This window comes from Thalia democratica, chromosome 2, assembly GCF_965202585.1.
Source record: "Thalia democratica chromosome 2, ktThaDemo2.hap1.1, whole genome shotgun sequence".
Taxonomy (NCBI): Eukaryota; Metazoa; Chordata; class Thaliacea; order Salpida; family Salpidae; genus Thalia; species Thalia democratica.
Window position 1 is genome coordinate 5346200 of NC_139166.1, and position 23459 is coordinate 5369658.

At 21.7% G+C, this 23459-nt stretch overlaps 1 protein-coding gene across 2 annotated transcripts; it reads left to right on the top strand.

Moving 5' to 3' along the window:
• LOC145849964 (calcium uniporter protein, mitochondrial-like) lies at positions 1-23166 on the top strand. Of its 2 annotated transcripts, none has more exons than XM_082955091.1 (9): positions 1-145; positions 1428-1473; positions 2947-3120; positions 3678-3791; positions 5863-6029; positions 8345-8442; positions 9007-9112; positions 16745-16830; positions 22498-23166. In XM_082955091.1, the coding sequence occupies exons 1-9, from the start codon at positions 20-22 to the stop codon at positions 22634-22636; spliced, it is 1056 nt and encodes a 351-aa protein (XP_082811217.1). In that variant the 5' UTR covers positions 1-19; the 3' UTR covers positions 22637-23166. The 2 variants fall into 2 exon arrangements, with proteins under 2 accessions (XP_082811217.1, XP_082811218.1); XM_082955092.1 differs by having other exon boundaries at positions 1-133.
• The last annotated feature ends 293 nt before the right edge of the window (positions 23167-23459 follow it).

The window sequence follows — 23459 nt, forward strand, 5'->3', positions numbered from 1 at the left end:
ACTTGTATGTAATAGTAAGATGGACTCAAGACATCTAATTAAGCTGATAATTAACCAGTCTGGCAAGAGTTTCAGCAAAACAAAACTGAATCTTGGTTCCAACAGCTTCAGTGGAATCGCCTTTTCACCAATTGTTAGTGGCCAAGTTAGTATGAATATTAGTAAACTTGTTAATGTTTTCTCCCTTTTTTACTACTTAAACTGTTATTAAACAGTCTTTCATACTATTTGCTGAATAAATAATGTTTAACTACTGCAGTTTTTGTTCATCTAGACTTTAATTTTATTGTCATTATGTTAGCAAGTTTAGAACAAAAGTAATATGTGTATCTGTTTTATTTGTATTTGGTTTGTGTGCAAGCCCATTCAAATTTGGAAAATTCAAATTGGGAAAATTCAAATTCTGAAAAAATATTTGACAGGCCATATTTCAAAAAGTAATATGTATTTCTAGACAATATAAAATGCTGTTGTAACTTAACAAATTACGTACAAAAATTCTTTTTTGAAAGAACAAAATATTTTTTTAGAAATGGCTAAAATAATAATTAAAATATAGTAATTATTAGTATTTAAAAAAAATCTTTTCAATAAATTTTATTTTCATTATTTTAAAAATACTATTATCTTATGAATTAGACCTACAAGCATTGGGATTTTTTTAAAAATATGTTTTACTATTTGAGATATGGCTTCTTAAACATTTTTTTACAAATTTAAATTTTTCAAATTTAATTGTCGTGTTACTGGTGTGTATACAATTTATATGGCACTTTTACAGTACCTATTACTTATTCACTAATTTAAAGATTTTTAATTATACTTTGTATTCAAAATTAAAGCTGATTGATTTAATAATTGCAATCATTTTAGGAAGTATAAGAATAAAATAAAGCTTTGCAAGTTTTAAAGTTTCAGTTTGTTGAAACACATATTGTTTAATTTAACTATAATGTATATACTTCTTTTTTTTAATATTTAAGTTAGTATAAATTTTAGTAACTTGTTACTATTCTTTTTGGTTTACCATTTCTTTTACAGATTTCATTTTGTTATTTTTCATAAATAAAACAATGACTTTTAATTTTTATAGTTTTGGCAATAGCAACTTTTTACAATATACTTATAACAACAAACCTTATAATATCTAGTTTTTGTAATAAAGAGTTTCAACAAAATATGGTTTATGCCACATTTATACTGGTTTTAATTTTTGTGGGCTTAAGTTTTCCAACCCGTAAGTTAACATATTGTATATATGTATTTATCTAAACATATAAATTATATTATTATGGTTTTATGTTGTGTTTTGAATATTTAAGTAAACTATTTATATAAAAATCTTAGATTACTGCAAGGATATTATATATGTATTTTTAAACATGTAAGTTATATACTTTAGATTTTTATTTTTTATTTATTTTCAGGTTTCTGCAAGATTGTATAGTTCTGAATCTCCTGAAGTTCCCGAAGGTTTGTTTATTTATTATAATTCTTGTAAAAAAAGTTTATTGTTATAAAATTTTTATTATTAGTTATGTAAATAATCATAAAAATTAAAATAACATCAAAAAACATTTACTAATTAATTCATTATAAAGTTTTTAATAAATTATAATATACAAATAAATTTTTTATTTGTTTATTTATGTGTAAATATTGTTAAAAATGATAATAATAATTTGTGGTTTACTAAGTAAATTAGGTTTATGTTAATTTTAAAAATGGGAATGTTTTTGAATAAGCAGTTCCACAAAAGCTCTTTTTATTTTAAAATAAGCTAAATTACTCTAACTGAGTTTTATATTATTCTGATTTAATTTTTAGCTTAAGTTGGTAAGATGCCTCAATTAAGCTTTTATGGGAGATTGATAAATTTACAAATAAAACTGTATAAACTTATGTTGAAAAAAAAAAAAACTGTTTTTATAAAGTTTTCTTGTTTTGTGATAAAATATTTATAAAATACTAACAAAGTTTAAAAATCCACAACTTAAATGTACCTAAATAAAAATACTGTTTTATATTTTGTAGAAGGAACGCTTGTTACAACTTTTAATGTATAAAATGAGAACTGCAAATGTTTTGTTATTTTAAGTTACTTTTACTATTTTTATACTCACTTAGATGGGAGGAACAAACAACAAAAATAATTTTAGAATATTTTAGAAATTTGGTTCAAATTATTTGTACTTTTTTTTCTTTCAATTTAGTGGAAGGAATTCTTGTAAAATATCAACAGACGAAATTTCAAAGTAGTGCACAAATTTAATTAGTTAAAATTACTTTTACATTTTTTTCCGTAGAAAGATTGTTTGTGGTATATAGTTTGAAATTTAATGAAAACTTTTCTTAAAGTTTTCACAAGTTAGTAAATTTTTTAAAATAAAAAAATTTTATTTATTTTGATAGCATAAATACCAATGCACAAAATTTTCACAATGTTATATACTTTTAGTTAATTTAAAATCCCAGTTCTATTTTTTATTAACATTTTTATTATTATTGCAAATTTGTTGTCAATGGGAAATATAATAAGTTTTTGTAAATATCTAATTAACATTAAAGTGTATATTTAGTTCAATTTATTTGTATTACTTTATTTAGAATTTTTCAATATACGTAAGATACCAACAAAATAAGTTGTATTTTTGTAATTATTTAAAAATACTTTAGAATTTAATATAACTTTTGTAGAAGGAATTTGTGTGAAATACCAATAAATAAATTTTTAACCATTTGAAAATACTTATAATATTTTATTGTAACTTTCACAGAAGGAATATACGTCAAATGTTAACACGGACTTACTAAAATTTGAATTTAATAGAATTTTATATAAATTTAAAACTTGTAATTAATCACATATGAAATTATTGTAAATTACCAACAATAAAGTTGTATTTTTTTTTTGAAAATACTTATAAAACTTTATAACTTTTACAGAAGGAATATATGTCAAATACCAACACGGATTCCCCAAAATGGACCTCAAACTTCCGTCCAGACAAGAGTACTGCACTTTCACACTGAAACCAGTAACTTCAAATGTGTCTGATCTCATAAGTGATATCAAGAACGAGGATCCTGGTATTGACAGGGCTTGCGTATACTCAACTGGTTTGTGAAAAATACATTAATTAATTTACACTTACTTTAACTTAAAAGTCATTGTTAAAATAGTTTTGAAAAATTTGAGTTATTAGTTCGATTGTATTGACAGAAATTGTGTCTACTTAAGTGGTAAAGTATTAAATAATAGTTTTTAGTTTAACCTAACATTTTGATAGAGTAAAGGTATAGTATGTTAGATATTGTCAGGTTGTGTTTACTCTACTGGTTTGTAATTTAAAATAATGTGGTATGAAGTACTTGAAACATATAATTAAAATACTGATACGGAACTCATTTTTTTGGTATCAGTAGGGTTTTTATTGTTATAAAGTATAAGTTATTATATATTTTTTTTAAAGTTGATTTTATTTTATAGTTTTTTGATTAACTAGTAGTTGCTTTTTACCAATTTCTTGAAACTAAATTAGTTTTTGACATATCGGAGTACCAAGTGGAAGAGTTAAATTTAAGTTAACAATTAAGCTACCAATTTAAGTTTTTAGATGAATATTTATACAAAACAAAATTTCAATATCTTATACTTAATATTTTTTACTTTTTAGATGGCAAGAGAATAGCTTCAAGCACCAACATTGGAAACTTGTTAGCTGAAGATTTTGTATTGAGCATCAATGACAAGAAAATTAATGTTTCTGTGCCACCTACTGTGAATGCAGGTTAAACTTTGATTTATTTTGTTGATAGCTATAAAGTTGTATTTTCAAACAATTAACGATTAAGTTTACTAAAAATTAAAATTGACAAGAAAATTAATGTTTTGTACTTCCCTCTATCAATGCAGGTTTATTAAATGTTTAGTTATATAAGTAGTTAACAATAGAGTTTGAGAAAACATCTTTTTTAATAGCTCAAACTTTAATCGTTGTTCAATAAATGAGAAAAATGTTTTGACATTCTTGATTAATTTGTGTAAATTATGAGGTGATTTAGCTTCTTTAATAATTTTTCTCAATTTTTTTTAGTTTTTAGCTGAAAATCACACAAAATAAAGAGAGTTTATAGTTTAGTAAGTTTTTTGTTTGTTTTATTTTTTTACAAAGCAAAGTAAAACTTAAAAAGAACAAACATATTATTTCCAAAAATGGTACAAAGTCATTTTGTAAAAGAAAATAGATCCTACGTTTTTTACATAATTTATCATAATTAAGTTTTGACAAAAATCCATTACCTTTGACTTTTTAGCGTCCAAAAACCATGACAATTATTGAATTGTTTTCCAAGAAAAATTCTGTGTGATTTATAACATAAGCTCTTTTTCTATGTAAATTGTTTCAACTATGTTTTAAACTTTTATTTTTTTTAGGTAGTTAGTTTTTTAATGGTCTAAAATTATATTTCAGGTGTATGTTTGTATAAATTATTAAACTCATTGTCTTGTAAGTTCTATTAAAAAATTTCATTTTAGTTATTGCAATATCATCTAAGAAAATATATTTTTTATTAATACATAAGCATTATTTTATTTGAATATAAATTATTTGTGTTTTCTTAATAGCAGTTTTGCTAACTGTTTGTTTAACTTGTTTTAACAAAATGAAAGTTTTAAGTTAAAATCTAAATTTTATACAACAATTTTTATACATGTTTCATATTTTTGTACGAATTTCTGTTGTTTTTTATTTGTTTTTATTGAAAAATAAGTATTAAGATATGATTTTGAATATGTCTTCAAATTAAATTTGTAAATTAATCAATCTAGTTTGTTATAAAATAACTAGTTTGGAGTTTTTTAATATTTAAACTTTTTGTTTCACTTATTAAGTTATTTTCAATCAGCATCAAAGCAAGTTTATTATTAAAAATAAAATTTTAGAAATTAGATCAACTTATAAAAATTAACAAAGTTTTAGTAATAATTATTTATTTTATGTTTTATGTTACCTTTTAATAAAATATCATTTGTGTTTTCTTGAGTTTGATGTTCACGTAGTATTGGGCGTAACGTTTGGCATTTAGTTTCAAAAAAAACTTTATTAATATTAATTTGATCAACTTTTGTGTGACGTTAATGAAATTAAATATTTATAAAATTTTCGTCATTTTGAAAATTATTTGAAGCATAACAATTCTTTCTAGCCTTAAATTAATTGTAATAGTGTTACAAAATATTAAGAAAAATTAAAGACAGTTTTTGATATTAAAAATTTATCTTTTCAACATATTTTATGACATTAATGATATTGATTATCGTGCTATAAAATTTTTATTTACTATATACAGTACCTTATAACAAATCAAGTAACATGTTCATAGATTTTATTTTTATGTTTGTTAAAATTTTTATAGTTGTCTGTTCTGTAGTTGTTATATTCAAAATAAATTTTTATTAAATTAAATATGAGACAAACACAAAATACAACTAATTTTAATAATAATTAAGTAAAAACCTTTTTCTTTTAACATATAAAAAGATTCAACAATCATTAAATTTTGTTTTTAGCAATTTTTCGAATGATGTCGAAACAATTACACTATTGCAAGTTTTAATCTTAAATTTCTTAAACATTCCAACAAATATTTTGTTGAATATTTTATCTATTTTTATGTTTTAATAGATGAAGATGAACCAAACACAGCAGTCAACCAAGCTTCAACTTTTAAAAATAATAATTTTGATATTTATTACAAAAAATTTCAATTTTTTAAGATATAACTTTATGACTGAATTATTGTTTGCATTATTTTTTTTGATATTTTAGATATTATTTTGTTAATTTTATTTAATAGATGAAGACGAAACAAACGCAGAAGTGATGCAAAATTTCGACGGAGTAAGAACGAGGATAAGTCAGCTTTATTCGAAGTTGAATAGTGGTGAACATCAGCTTAAACAGGAACAAAATTTGATGAAAAAATTGGAATTATTAAAAGAAGAAGTACTACCACTGCAAGCTGTAAGTTATTTTGTTTTAGTAATTAAAATGTGATGTTTTTTTTTAACAAGTTTTACAACAATTGTTCTGTTACTTTAACTAAATATATTAGTTATATAGTTGTGCTTTAACTTATTGAAGGAAAAAAAACTTTATATAATGTTGTCGTATTTACGGTGAACTTTATTAGTCATATATAAGTATAAGTAAATAAATACATGTTTTATTTCACTGATAATTTTTCTTAAATATATTTTTAATTTTTAGTAAAAATCTTTGCAAATTTATAAGTTGTATATTTTTAACAAATAAAAGTTTATGTTTGTCATAATTGTTTGTTTGTCAGTTCAAAATTAATTTGATTGAAAAGTTTTATTGTAAAGCTTTATTGCATCTAATAAGACAACGTCTATACATTCACTCATAATTTTGATTTAAAGATATTTGAATTTAGGCATTGTTAAGCTTTCAGCTTTGTGTATTGTTATTTTATCTATTGTTGATAATATATTTTTGCTTGATCTACTTTAAAATGTAAAGATTTAAATAAAAATCATTGAAAGTTTAATACTTATACATTATATCTAATGTATATGATAAGTTAATATTTAACTGTTCTTTAAAATGTACAAATTTAGATAAAAATAATTAAAAACTTGTTATTTTAAAACTGTTGTTAAAAATGTTTGCATTGCTTGCATAATTGTTGTGTTAAATGTAGATAATAAGTCATATTTTTGTTTTAACTGTATGAGTTTAAAGATAAATACTTGAAAATGTCATTTAAATTTACTTAATTTAAACATAAATTAGTTTGCATTGCTCAGTAAACTTTAAAAGCTTTTTTTTTTGAATTTTTAAAATTACAACATATATATATATTCTTAATATTTCAAAAAAGAATAATACAGTTTTTCAAACTAGCTAAATATTCTCTACAAAAACGTTATTAAACTCAAATAGTAGTTGAATGTTCAAAAAAGCAAAATACTAGTTTAGCAAACATATTTTACAACTTAATGACTTTAACGACATACCCATTAGCTAATGTGAATTTAAAAGTTTTAAGTTTTAAAGGTTTAAAAGTTTTAAAACTTAATTTTTCGTTTAAAACCAAAAAATCTACTTTCAATTTCTTATTTGAAATTAAACCTATCAGTGTGACTATTTTATACACAGTTATTTGTTATTATTAATTAAAATTTAAACCACACTAAAGCATTGAAATATTTTATGACATAATTTTACTGTAAAAGTGTTGCACTAAAATTTCTATAGTAGGACGTAAAACTTATTGATTTAAAACTACTTTTTTTGACTGTATTATAACATGTTTTATATAATAATGTGTTTTACTAAACATATAAAAGTATAAATGTATAGTTTTTTTTTTCACTGATGATTCTAATAAAAATATTTTAAAAATCTTTTTAATAAAAGTGTATTTAAAAAAGATAAAAGTGTACTTATTTTGGAATTTTTTGTACTATTCTTTAATTAATTTGATTAAAATGTTATGTCGTTAATCTGTATTGTATCTACCAACGTAAATGCAGTCATTCAACTTTTAATTTGTAGATATTTCAAGTTGAGCATTGTTAAGCTGTCAGCTTTGTGTATTGTTATTATATCTATTGTAGGTAAATAGTTATTGTTTGACTGTACTTTTAAATGTAAAATCCAAGATTAATAGTCGATAATGTTATTCTAATTTGTTTATTTTAAACATAATTTATTTTGCATTGATCAGTTCTTAAATTATAAAATCAACTTTTTTTGAAGTTTTAAAATTACAATATGTATTTTTTTAATATTCAAAATAACATAATACAGTTTTTAAACTAGTTAAAAATTTCTAAAAAAGTACTATTAAACTCATAAAGTAGCTGAATATTCAAAAAAGCAAAATGCTAGTTTAACAAACATATATTACAACTTAATGACTTTAACGACATACCCATTAGCTAATGTGAAGTTTTCGTTTACAAGCAAATAAACTACTTTCAATTTCTTAATGAACTTAAAAGCTTATGTTTAATTTTAAATACATTAAGTATTTAAACATAATTTAAGGTATATAACTTTCAGAATTTATCTTTTAAAAAGTATAACAGTATCCGTACTAAAAAACTTCAAGATTATTATTTTTTGCTTTTTATTTATTTTAATAATAAATATTACAAAGAACAACACCTTTTACATGAATCAAATAAATATTTTATATATTAATTTTTACAGATTAGAGTTAGATATAAACAAAGAGCTGTTCAAAAAGCAAAAATTTTAATTTTATTTATTTTGTGCTATTTATTTTAATAAGTATTTTATTTTTATAGATTCGAGATAGATGTGAGCAAAGAGCAGTCCAAAGAACAAAACTTTTGATGGTCGGAGGAATGGCAGCAATGGCATTTCAGTATGGATTTCTTGCTAGGTAAAAAGTTAATTAATAAAGTTCAGTTAATACAAACATGATACATAATTATTTTTAATAAATTAAGTTTCAATAAATTTTCAGTGTGGATTTCTTGTTAGGTAGATATAAAAGTTCATACTATATTAAAATTTTAAATATAATTTCTATGAGTTTCGGTAGATATTAATTATATGATACTTATTTTTAGGTTATTTACTTTATTCATTATTTTTAAGTATATCATATATGGTGTGGAAATATCATTAAAAGTTTTGCTCACATTTTCAAAGCATTTGGACAAAATTTATTTTTTTTTTACTTTCTTTACTAGTTCAATCTTGTGAAAACTTTTGGAATAAATAATTATAACATAATTTTTTTTACATTCACTTTTACAAATACAGTTAAACATTTATACTTCTTTCATAAGGTTTTTCTCTGCATTTATTATAATTTCAGGTTTAAGTTCAAATATTTCAAGTTTTCGCTTTTAAAAAATCCCTTACCAGAACTTAAAGTTTTTGCTTATTTTAAATAGATTTTTTCTCAAACTAACATTTCAAGTTTTTGCTTTTTTTCCAGACTTACCTGGTGGGAGTACTCTTGGGATATTATGGAACCTGTTACTTATTTCGTAACTGCTGGACAAGCAATTATCATGTATGGATATTTCCTATTAACACAACAAGTAAGTAAAGACTTTTAAATATTTATTTGTAATATTTGTTGTAACTTATTTTGTAACTGGTGGACAAGCTATTATCATGTATGGATTTTTCTTATTAACACAACAGGTAGTTATATATATATTTAAATATTTATTTGTTTTATTTTTATTATATATTCTGTTACTGCTGGACAAGCTATTGATATATTTGGATATTTCTTTTTAACATAACAAGTAAGTATAAGTATTTATTAAAGTTAATTTTTATAAAAAGAATATTAAATTGTTTAAGAACAATAATGTTTAAATTGAACATCTAATAAAAGTCATAAAAAAATGTAAACTATATTTCATGCTTTGGCTATCTATTTTGAACAACTAAGTGTTTAGCAAAAAGTCTTTTAACAACAAATGTTTTACTTTTTGTAGTTTTTTGTCAGTTACTGAGATTTTAGTTCAAGAAGTATAAAACATTCAGAGCGAAAAGATTTTTTTAAATTTAGTTGAAACTTCCAAAGCTTTTGTTTTTCAAATGCAGGTCTTTTGTCTTATTGTTTATATTTCAAACAACTTTCTGGTTAGTCATAAATTATTCAAAAAATTTCTGCTTACTTTTAACTATAAGGGCTTTCATTGTTATGAATGTGAATTATTGAAAAGTAGTTGTTTATGTCTTTGTACAGTTTTCTTTTAAGTTGTAAATTTGGCACAGTTTTTTGGTCAGTTTATATTCTAACTTCAATTGTAATATTTCACAAGTCTAGCTACTCATGCCAAAAATATAGTTTAGAAAAAGTTTGTAAAATACTTATAAACAAATATTAAACTTTATTTAGTATTGTTCCAAATATTAGCAACATGAAAATATATTATTAAGTTAAATTTAATATTTAATTTAATTCAAGAACAAAGACTTGTAAAGTAAGCTTGTTAAAATTTAGTTTATCGTTAAAAGGTGAAATCTTTACAAAAACTTTGAATGCACTTGAAGTTTTTCCCTTTTTAGTACTCAAAAACTTAAGCAGCTAAAAACTGCAGCTAAAAGCGCCTTGATAGCTGCTGAAATGAGCTTCAATTCAAAGTTTTTTGAGTTCGCTGAGTTCATATGAAAACTTTTTAAAAATTTAGAGATGCCAAGCTGAAGTGAATTGTTTATTTTTAGAGGTTTTCCTTCTGTCTGAATAAGATTTGTGTTGAATTTAGTTTGTAAACATGGTTTAGTATGAAATTAAAGCATAGTCAGCAAAAATATGTTCTAAATAAAAAACTACATTGCCTCAATAAAATAAATGAAGTTTTTATGTATAGTTTTTTAAGTGTATTAATGTATGATACTTGTTATTATTTATAGTTTTTTTTTTTTTGGTTTGGTTTTAATATATTTTTATTAGCATTTATGTAGCTAAGCGTTTTGTAGTTAAATTTTACATTTTAACTTTAATAACTGAAGTAAATTGTTTGTTTTTGGTGGTTTTACTTCTGTCTGAATATAAATTGAGTTGAGTTTTGTTTTTAAAGAAATTTTAGAATTAGCATAGTCAGCAAAACATGTTTGTATATAGAAAAAAGTGTTTTGCATAAAAAATAACATTGCTTTTAATAAAATATATAAAGTTTTTGTTTATGGTTTATTAAGTATATTAATATTTTATAATTATTATTAGTTATACTTTTTCTTTGATATCTTTTTGTTAGCATTTATGTAACTAAGCATTATGTACTAAAGTTTTATTTTTGATTTTATTATATGTCTTTTTAATGTGAACTAACTACAACTACTTACATTTACAACATAAAATAATTATGTTAAAAGTAACTTACTTCTGTCAGTTCATAACATTTTTAATTTAATATTTTCTGCTTTAAAACAATAACAAACATATTAGTTTTGTTTCCAAAAATAGCTCTTTAAAATATTTAAACTAATAGTTTTTGAAATGAAATATATACTTTAAAGTTATTAGTTTATGATGGTAGGAAAATAACATCAGTTTATAAGTAGTTACTTAATTGAAGACTTAAACACATCTAACTATAAGTTTCAGTAGTATTCAGTACTAACTTTATACAGCTATTTTATTTTAATTTAGTTTTAAAATATCTCTAGTCAAATTAATTGTTCTTTATTATTTTATTATAAAATACTTAAATTAAATAAAGTATATATTATATAGTATTTTTTTGAAAACTAAGGAACTATTTTTTTTGAAACTTAATTTCAAAATCTAATAAAATAATTTCCTTATAGCTAATTACCACTTAATTGAAAAATATTTTACTAGAACTGAATATAAATTATCTAGAGTATTTTAATAAAAATTTGATAATTTTTTTTTAGTTTTAAAGTTATTTGAAAAAAAAAACTTTTATTAAAAACTTAGTAAAGGTACTACCATAACTGACAACTAATTTTCTTCAATTAAATATACATTGTTAAAAGTATTTTTGTTGAAAACTTGAACAATTATTTCTACTAAATTTATTTTTCAAAACTTAGTAATATTACTTCCTTATCCACTTATTTTACAAGTATTATAATATTTGTATAAAAAATTCTATAGTAATTTTTTGAAAGTTTATTTAATTGTTTTAATTATAAACTTTATTTCAAAACCTTCTGTATCAAATTCTATTAAAAATACTTACTTATCACTTAATTGACAGGTATATTCTTAATACTTATACGTAATTTAGCCAGAAATCCATTACGTAATTCATACGTCATAAAGTTAAAAGTGGCTTGTACTTACAAATTTCTGACATTTTTCTTCAGAAATAATTTATTTCAAATTTTAATACAAGTTAAAGCTTTTAAAACTAATAGAAATAAGAGTTAAACAATCGTTAATAATTGATATAAAAGTAATTGTAATAACAAATTTATAACACTTTTGTTCAGTTTTTTTAAACTCAGTAAAAACCCCAACTTTTTAAAATACAAATGTAAGAACTAAATGGTCGAAGCTTCCGATTTACTTAAAAGTTAGCATTTTTGTCAAACTTTTATTTTTATTTTCTAAACTTTAAAACCTTTGATTTCAAGTATAAGCCCTCTGACGTTAATAAGTAATATAAACGGAAAAAATAATTTAACATAAATGTTGTCAACTTAATTAGGTTTGCTTAGAATAATAATTGAATACTTAATGACTGAGTATTTTATGCAGTTTTTAAAGTTTTTAAAGCAATACATTTTTAACAAACAACAGTTGGTAAATTAACAGTTGAGCTTATTTAAAACTTAAACTTTAAACTTTTCATAGTTTTCAATGAATAAAACTTTTTATTTAAACTTTAATTCGCTGAAAAGTTAATAAATTCAAAAAAAAAGTAACCTTATAAAGTTTTAATTGTATACTTTTATATCATTATAGACAGTTGTGAGTAAAAATTCATTATCAATCAAAAAAGCCGCCCAAATAATTAAAAATTAAAAAATCGTAACGGAAAATAATTATAAAACGTCGATAATAGTCTGCACTCTTAAAATAAGCTGAAACCGCATAAAATATATTTAAAATTCAAGTCTGCAACACTTTAGCAGACAGATTAATTAAGTTAAAAAAGTTGATGTAGTACTAATGAACTTACAATACTGTACTGTAGTGTGTTTGAACCCACTTAAATTTTAAATGGTTTGAGTAAGTGGGATTCGTAAAACAATTAGATAGTTGTAAAAGGATTTTAGAATGCTACAATTAGTTAAGTTTGTAATTTAAAAAAATGCTTTAGATTTTAAAAAATTTCTGTTTTGATGATAAGTTATAATTAAAACAAATTATATAAATTAAAAAAAAAGTCGAAAAGCTTTATAGTGACATCATTTATATAGCCAGTTCAGTTGAAAACCAGTGTACCCATTTTTAAATAAGATACAAACAGTTTGTACATGTGAGGTTTTTATTGAAAAATAGAAATGTTGCTAATGATTTCAAAAGGAAGCATAATATTTAAAAATGCATAAACAATGACTTAAACATTTTTTTGTTAATAACTTCAAGCTTAGGCAGATTTCTTGAAGATTTATTTGAGAAAAACACCCATTTTTGATTTTCTCTATAAAAAGTTTAGTTTGCTAAAATAAGTTGTAAAAACCAGTTGCATACAAGTATTAAAAAAATATGTTTAAAATAGCTTAAAAAAGTATTTTTTATAAACATTTATCAAAAAGTTTGATATGTTTTTTAAACATTTTTTAAAGGAATAAACTTCTTTTAAATAGTGATAACTGCAAGCAAAACTTAATTTAAATTGACTTTAACCTTTAGTTTTAAAACTAGCTTTCAGGCTTTAAAATAAAATTACTCAATACAGAAAAGTAATTTAAGTTGGTAACAAATTAAAAATAAAACATAATTTTCAGAATTAATTTGGGATTAAACAAGCTAAAACTTATCAAAACGAAAGTTTTTTGAATACTGTTTTACTTAAATAAACATTGTTGTTTTTATTTTCGTCAGTTTAAAATTATACAGATTTTTGTCTAAGTTTGAATTATCAAGATTAATACTTTCTGTGGCACTAGAACAATTAGTTATAAAGGACAGAAAAAAGTAATCTTTTATATACTAATGTGTTTTTTAAACTGGTAATTGATCAAAGGTAAGGCAAGTTTAAAAGAAATTTATTTTATTTTGGTTTATTTGAGACAAATAACAGATTAGACAGTAGGTGAAAGTTCAAATTAATTTTTTTTTTGTGAGTTCAAGCAGAGATAAAAGTACGTAGGTAAATGTTTATTAAATACTAGAAAATAAACAATAATACTAAGAATTAGATTCAAGACCATTTCAAGTGCTTTAGGAGTTTTGTTTATTTTATAGAACTTTATATGTTATGAAAAAAGCATGGAAAATTAAAAAAAAAACTTTTAAAAAAAATTATATTAATTTATACTTAATTTCATTTCTGAGCTTTTATTGTTTACAATAAAGCATTAAGTTATTTTAATTTAAACAATTTCAAGGAAACTTAAAGGCTTGAAATGTTAAAACGGTAGACTACAATTTAAAAATTAAAATCACCTTTCCTCAGGATTAGTCTGAGACATAAAGCTTAAGGTTTCTTTTCGTGAATATAAAGTGAAGTAGTTTATCTTCCTACAAAGTTAAAGGTACGAAATAAAATCGAAATATAATAAAGAAATTAAGTTAGTAAATATCGCTTTACTAAAACTTCTTTGAACCAAAAGGTTAAAATATTATATATTGTAGCTTTTAATTCTAAAGTTTTTGGAGTTAAAAGTTTTAAATAAGTTAAAAAACTTATTGCTTTTTAGATTACTTTGTATTTTCATTGCATTAAAATATACAATAAAAAACATAAAATATTAACTCAAACCAAAGTTAGCATTCCTATTGCAAAAAACATCAGTATAAAAAACCAAATCAAAGTTACTACAAATGAAAATACAAATATATAGAAAACTCAGCAATAAAACACACCTATCAAAATACACATTTGATAACAAACATTGCTTTTCACTTTTATACAAATATACCGATCAAACAATATTGTAAATTGAATAAAAGCTTTTTTATGTTTTAAACTGTGTTCGTGCAGTTTGTTTAACTTAAAAAAAATAAAAAAAATTATGCAAACATCTCAATACATTTGTTATGAATGTAATATTATGTAAGTAATAATGTACAAATAAATGCTTTTAATGTATTTACATAATTTTAAACTGTTTTAACTTATGAATTTTCAGATAAAAGTATTAATGTTATGTAATTCTCTCAGTTCTAAGATATTTTATATAAAAATGTTATGCTAATAGTAGTTTAAATGCTGTTAAGTTTTCAACCTTTTATAATCCTAAGGCAAATGTCAAAATTTAGAAAAACTAATGTAGTATTACAACACTAACCAGCATGCATATTACATAATAAACCACTGTATATACTTATATTGCTATATGAAGATGTACAATACAATATGATATTAATTATTTAATTTATCTACTTTTAATTTATCAAAAGCGTTATTGTAATTTTTATATTTTGAAACACTAACTAAGTATTAAAGCACTTATCAAATCAAAATATTTAAAATAATGTAATTAAAAAAAAATCAGTGTAAAAAAAAATAAGTAGTACTATATTGTAGATAAAACAAATAAAAAAAAGAACGTTGATAAACACTAACTTATAAGCTTGAGTTTTCGAAAAATAGCAAAATAATATCAAAAAACCTATCACTGCAATCTCTTATCCAGAAAAACAAACATTAAAATGCTCACCAGTCGTTAAAAACACCCGCAAATTTTGAAACTAGCGTTTTAAAACACCCAACGTCAAACAAACAAACATTTAATGACTGCAAACATTCAAATACAGGCGTAACAGCTATTTTCTCAATAACTTTTCCTAGTAATGGTCAAACATTAGAAGTTTTCTTTTGTTTAAAACTGAACATTACCTTTTGAATTATTTAGAACGAAATTAGTCCTTTATTTACATTGGGTTGTTTAAGTAAAATAGTTTTTCTTTTAGTTCAACTTTTTGAGCTAAAATAATATTTAGCAATTTTTGAAAAGTTTTACGGTTACTTTAAAAAATATATATGTAAAGACTTGTTTTAAATTACAAGCTCTGCTAATACAAATAGTTTGTTTTAAATAAAACTACCTTAACAACCCAATTAATTTCTTACTCAAATATGTATGTAATTAATTGTAAGAAATTTAAAACGTTTAAAATTTGACTAAAATTAAGTCCTTTATATTATTTATAAACAAAATATTTGGACTAACTATTTGTACTATGATTAAATATTGATTTTTTTTGATGACTTTTGATATGAAGCTAGATAAGTTTAAAATCGATTTTTTTTTCATAAACTGTTTATACAATCTGTTATTTTGATATTGACGTTTCTTTAATAACCTTTTCGTTTGCTTTAGTTAAAAATACTAAAATGTTATTTACGTTCATTATTGATTTAACCATTTATTTTGCTACGTTTTTCTTTGACAAAATATCTCTAGCATTTTTTTTCTGCTTCTGCTAAAGCCTTCAATGTGATAAATTTTACCAACTAAAATTGAAAAAAAAAATTGTTTAATAAAAACTTATTTTAAAGTTTTTTATGGAAGGTTTTTTTTAAGTAATATTAGAATTAAGTTAATGTTTTATTTAAATTATAGTGAAAATATTGTATTTTTAGACGTCTAACTATGTTTGTTGATGTATTTTTAATTTGAACTTACACTAGCTACTGTAGATAATATTTTCTTTTACTTTGTAAATATTTTAATTTTTATACATTGTTTTTTTTTGCTTCTAACCTATAACACAATTAATATGATTTTTTAATGAGTATTGTTTTTGAGGTAGTGTCGCTTAGTTTTTATAAAATGAACTTTTTTGAAATTAATATCTTTTTACAGGAGTATATTAATAAAACTAGCGTTAATGTAGAGCTAATTATATTTAATTATTTTAATATTTCAATACAGATAAACTTTTATTAAAATGGTAAAAAGCATCTATTTATAGATAATTATTTTAATATTTTTACAGAAATATGTTATTAAGCTAATATAAAGAAGCAATTATTTGTACTTACATATTTTATCATTATTTTCAGGACAGTATTTATAAAACTGATATAGACAAGAAAATATTCATAATTTATTTTAATATTTTTCAGGAATACGTCTACCCTGCAGCAAGAGATAGAGCTTACATAAGATTCTTCTACAAACAGGCTAAAAAAGAAAAACTTGATGTTGAAAAGTGAGTTTTATTTTTGTAAAATATTATAAATAAGCTAAAAAAGAAAACCTAGATGTTGAAAAGTTAGTTTTATTTTTGTAAAATATTATAAATCAGCTGAAAAAGGAAACCTAGATGTTGAAAAGTTAGTTTTATTCTTGTAAAATATTATAAATAAGCTAAAAAAGAAAACCTAGACGTTGAAAAGTGAGTTAAATGTTATAAATAAGCTAAAAAAGAAAACCTAGATGTTGAAAAGTTTATTTTTATTTAAGAAAATTATTGATAAGCTTAAAAAACATAGATGTTGAAAATTTGTTGATAATTCAACGAAAGTTTGGTTTAGAATAATTCAGAACACAGAGAGCTGATATAGAAGTAAAAATAGTAAATTTAAAAAAAAATTTTAGATTTAATGATAGTCAAACTAGTTCTATTAGGATTATTTTTAGTTTTTATCTTAGAATTAACAAATCGATTTAAAAAGTTTTAGTAAAAAAACAACTCAAATTGAACTGCAAAAGTTTCACACCTCGTAATTATTTCTGCTAATATGTTAGATTCATCTCCCCAGAGTTAAAATTTGTTAAAACTTTATTTTAAAAGGTTTCATAGTGTTGAATTTAAGTCCCCTGTGTTAAAATTCTATTTGGATTTTGTAAAAAATAAGTAGATCTGCTTTTAGAAAATTAAATATAATTAATGGTTTAAGCTTTAACAAAACCGCATACAGCTTTAATAAGTTTTATTGACTAAAACTCAAACCCGAGAGTTTTTATTTATAAGAAATTTTTTGTTAATAAAAAATATACTTTAAATCCCATTGGTATTACAAAACATACTGTTTTTATCTTTCGCTTAAAAATATCATCGTAGTTAACAACTCTGTAAAAACTAGTTGGTAAATTTTGTTTTTTCAACTGTTAATTATTTATTTATATAGTTTATTTAAAACAAACTGTGGTTTTTATGCAGTGAGCAACATTCACGAACAATAAAATAAAGTTTATAGAAAATTAAAACAATAGTAGAAGATTTATTTATGAGTAGATTAGATATGACAAAAATAAAAGTTACATTTGTCAATAATAAGTATAAAAAAGTTTCAAAAAGTCATTGAAAAATTTAATGATGTATAATATTTTCATTATAAAGCAAAAAATATTTACCAAGTAAAAAACATGAAAAAAATTATTTCTAATTATTTTTATGAGTAGTCTAAGGTTTAGGAAATTGTTGAAAAATTTAATTGTGTACCTTTAAAACCTCTGAAAATGATAAGAAGTTTGTAAAAAGTCACTGAAAGTTTAAATCCTTTATTTTAATCCGTTTAATTTTAAAATCCCATGAACGTTTTTCCTGTTTGAGTCAGATAAATCAATAAGCCCGTCAAAAGTTTTATTCATTTTATAAATGCTGAAAGATTAGCAAACTTTTTGTGGTTGTTAAACAGAAGTTAAGGATACTGAAAATCACCTATTGAAATTAGATTTTTTGTGTTATTTTTTTAGTTTAATTGGTTTTTAAATTAATCTTTACCAAAACATTTTTTCGTTTAAGTTTACTTGGACCAAATAAATAAATTTCAGTACCAATTTAACTGTATTGTTTAAAGTATTTTTTTCAAAATGTTATAATTAGTTTCTCATCTATTTTTTAATTGTGAATGAAAATACACTTAAAATAATAAAATTAATATTTACTGCCTTACTTGTTCTATTAAATATGTAAATATATATTTTCAAACGCAGTAGGTTAATAATAAAATGTTCTAAATACATATTAAAAATTTTATGTTTTACACTATAGTTTTAAAGTTATGTTGTAAAATTAAACCGTACATTCTACTACAAAGTCCATATTATAAATAAAGAAATTATTCAAAATTTTTCACTATTATTTAACTGTAACTAATCAATACAAATTTGACAACGTTTTTCGCGTTAAAACAAATTTTTACTTTTCGTCGAACATTAGCGTTTACTTTTAAATCAATAATTTTATTTAACTCTGGAAGCAAAAAAAAAATCCAACTTTTTTTCCTTATTGATTTTGATTTTACGTTGAAAAAATAATTCATTCAAAGTCTGAGATTTATTTTTCGCTGTTTAGTCTTTCTGTTTAAGTTAAAAATTCTGAAGTTGAATAATTTATTTGGCATTTAAAAGATTAAAAGTTTTTTCTTGATATTTTACTGCTACTATATATTATAAAAAAATCTCGATTAATAACAGTACATACTAAAAGAATCTTTTAAAATTTAGTTTTATTTCAATTTGAATAATTAGAACTTACATTACTTGGCATGCTTTAAGTTATCTTGAAATATTTACTGCTAATATATATACATATAAAATGCTAATTAGTAACAGGTATATATTTATACAGTCTAAATTATGAATTGTAAAATTACTCAAACTTGACTAATTTCATCAAAATTTAGTATAGTTGGCACATTTTAAATCATGTTGAATTATTTCAAAGATATATAATGTTTATTTTTGGGTTTACTTTCTTAAACATTTGAAGAAATATTGTTTGCTATACTAGAGTTTCAGTATTTACATTTTTTTTTAATAACTAACATATATTTCAAGTTTAATAAGTTGCACTGTGGAAATTTCTTGTAAAAAAATTAAAAAAATGTTTACATTTTGTATACAAATTATAATAAGTATATTCTTTAGGTTTTAATTTTACTTGAAACTGCAAACAATGATATAAACTTTTAAACTTTATGCATAGTAATTATAATTTTATTAGATGTGTTGTTTTCTTTGAAAGAAAAAAATAATAGTTGTTACTATATGTACTTAGTTTATCAGTTATTAAAAAAAGTTTTTATTTAATTAATTTTAACTTATAAAATGTTATACAGTTTTATTTAAATATCTCAATAAAAATTTATTTCAGTTTTACCAGTCTTATAAAAATTAATAAAAATAGCAACTAAAAGCTAACAATTTTTAGAAGGTTTATAAAATCCAAAAATGTAATAGTTAGTAAAAGTGTTTTATATTTTACCTTTTGTTGAGAATTGTTACTTGTTATTAGTTTAGAATTTAAATATTAGTTTATTAAAAATGTTGAAATTTTTTTATTGTAATCAACTAAAGATTTCGGTTTTTATTTAACATTGAAATATGTTTCAATAAAAGAAAATGTATGTTTGAAAACTTAAACACAAAAAAAGTTTGCTATCAAAAAAATTTTTTTGTTAGTGTTCGGTAGTTGTTTAGAAATTAAATTTTCACTAATAAATAATTTGTTTTTAAATTAATTTTAAACTAAATACAATAAAAATGTAATTTTAAAAGCGGTTTATAAATTTTTTAAATTTATTTATAATACTATTTAAACTGAAAAAGGAAAAATAGTTGGGCAAAAAAAGTTAAAAGTGTGTTATACTTTAGTACTTGTTTTATTAAAAACGTTTTTTTATTGACCTATCATTGTATTTAAAATATGTATAGTTTACATAAATACTAGTCTTTTTTTAACTGATCAATTTTTTTTATTGAAAGAGTTCTATTAATTAAACTAAAACTAAGTTTTAATTGTCAATAAAATATAATTTTAAAATTTTCAGATTTGTTTGTCATGTTTGTAGCTAAAGTTTCGATATTATTGTTGCTTTACTTTTTTTTTCATTATCAAATTAATTTTTTGAGTTACAAACCACAAATTATAAGCCAAGTCATTATTTTACATCTAATTCAAAACTGAAAACAATGTTAAGTTTGATTTCCGTTTAATTACTCATAAAACGCCTTATTTTTGTATATAAAACGTGTCAAAAGAAAATGTGATATTGTCTTATCTACAATTTACTTTTGTTTTGAATCTAGTTTTAATTTTTTTTATTAGTTTATTATTTATGATGCTTTTTGACATATTTGTTGCATAATAAAATAATAACAACTTTAGAAAAATATTTATTTTTTTTTTAACTTGAGGTTTTTAATTTTTTAGTTCATAAGTAAGTATAAGTATAACAAATTGTTTTTAATACTTTTAGTATCTGTTTTATAAAAACTATTGTTAAACTGTTGTTTTTTTATGAGCTAATAAATTCATTTCATTTTATTAGCATAATGTTTTTCATAGTACTTATTTTCGATAACTAATGTTTTAAAATGTTCCTTTCTTTCAATAAGTAAAACTACCATAAGTTTTAAAAGCACAAATTTTTATGTTTTTTATTGTTATATAAACCACAACCTTTTTAGTATCATAGATGAAATATATAGATTACTTTGTGCTATACATAGTATTGATTTATACTTATTGACAATATATTTAGCTCAAATATAAGTAACCGTTTAAATCAATAGTTTTTATGATAGCGAGAGTGTTTTCATTCAATATTTATTTAAGATAAATTTAAGCTGTCATTGTAAATATTTATATTTAAATTTGTTTGTTTTTAAAGCGATTTTTGTTTATTTATGTTTATAAAACGGTTGTTAAGATAACTATTTCATAAACATATAGTTCATCTACATGCAATCATATACAAGCAATTTTATACAAAAAAAATCATATCAATTTTTATTTATAAAATGGTTGTTAACATAAAAGGTTTTTATTAATATTACTTTATTCACATCTAATCTTACTTATTATATAGTTAAACTGGCAGTACTAAATTGAACTATGACCTTATTTCTGTTACAAATAGATTTTAGAAGTAGTTCAAGCTTTGCGTTATAATTTCAATAGATTAAATCTGGTATTTGCTTGTCATTCATATGTTTTTTGTGCCATTCTTTTAATCAATAATCTCTATGTAGCATAAACTACATACAGTAAAATTTTGTTTTATTTTGTTTTTTGAAAAACTAAACTAAAGCTAGTTTTTATAGCTATTCTGTTTAAAACTAGTTTTAATAGTATACTTTTTATCAAACTTTAAGTCATTAAGAAATTAAATTTAAATTTAATTATAAAAGTTCTTAAAAAATGTTATTTTTTTACTGTTAGAAGTTAACAAAATAATGCTTAACTGCTCAGATATATTTAGCTGGTAACAATTTAAAAAAACTTTGAATAATATGATTTTGCTAATTTACGCTTCAGGTTATGTTGAGATCAGATAAATTAGTTTGAAGTAAATAAAATAAGTATTTACCATCTAGTAAAAATTTAGCCCAGACTTTGTATTTTGCTTAATATTATTTCAAAGTTGATTTTGCTAAAGTAAAAGCTTTTTCACTTAAAAGAAACTTCATTGAAAGACTTGAATATTCAATTGATTAATTGTTTATAGCTTGTTATTTGAGCAAGTTAATCTGTTTAGTAGATTATTTGTTTGTAAACAATTAATACATTAAGGCTTTTCATTGCACATAAACGTTTTTGTAGTCGAATTTAGTAATGTGAATGTATTAACTGTTCTTATTATATACAAAATAAAACAATTGTAAATAAGTTTTCCTTTTACAAACTGAACTTTATTAGTAATTTTCCAACAGTACAGGAGTTTATTTCAATTAAAAAAAATTCACAGATATAACACAAGTAGGTAAAACATAATTCATTTCTGTATTATTTCAGTCTACAATAAACAAAAATTATTTAAAATATAAAATTTACAAAATTTTAGTTACAGATACATGATTTCATTCTATTCCTTTCTTAACGATTACTTGTTTAAATTTTTATAACAATTTTATGTTATTCAAACAGATACAACGAATTGGTGCGGTCGATTGAGAAAACTTCTTCTGATCTTCAGAGGTTGAGAGATCCACTTGACCTGAACCTCCCGCTGAAACCTGAAAACCTCGACCTTATTCCTCCTCAAAACTCCACTAAAAAATTGTAAAAATACTACATTGGATCGACTGGATCTGATACCCCCTCAGAACTCCACTAAAAAATTGCAGAAATATCACACTTGACCGGATACCTCCTAGAAATTCTACTGAAAAATTGTAAAAATATAACATCTTAAATATAAGTTATTATTTAACTGTTATTCAGATTGCTAATACCACTAGTTGTATTACTGTTACTTTTTAAGAATTTTTGATCTTTTAACCCCTAATTTCAACTAAAAACATGTAAAAAAATGTTATATCAAATTAATCAGATGTTACTTGAGTAATTTTCATGTTATTAAAACCCAAACAACATTAACCATATAATAAATTAACTTGCTTAAAATTTTAGTAAAAGTTTAAAAATTGATACTTATATTTTCTACTTAAATTACTAGTTGTTATACAGTATTATTCATGGTAGTATTTTTATATTTAGTTTTCTTAATCTAATACAACTTCAGATATAAACATTGTAATAAATTTACATAAAAAACATTTTTCAACTATGATCTGTTATTTTCTTCAAGTTCTGCTAATCCAAAAAACCCATTTAAATTGTACAAAGTTTTAAAAGTGTTTTATTTAATTGAAAAAAAGTTTTAATTATAAAAGATAAATCTACTTATAATGTCAAACTTCCACTTGTTAAATGATAAAAACATTAATGTTAAACAACAAAAAAGTTTAAAACTGCAAATTTTTGAGTTAAACTGTTTTAGTTTTTTATGAAAAACTTTATAATTTCAGTTCTTTTAATAACCAATACTACTAATTTTAATTAAGTTTAGTTTTGGTAAATATATTTGTTTAATTGTATAAACAAGT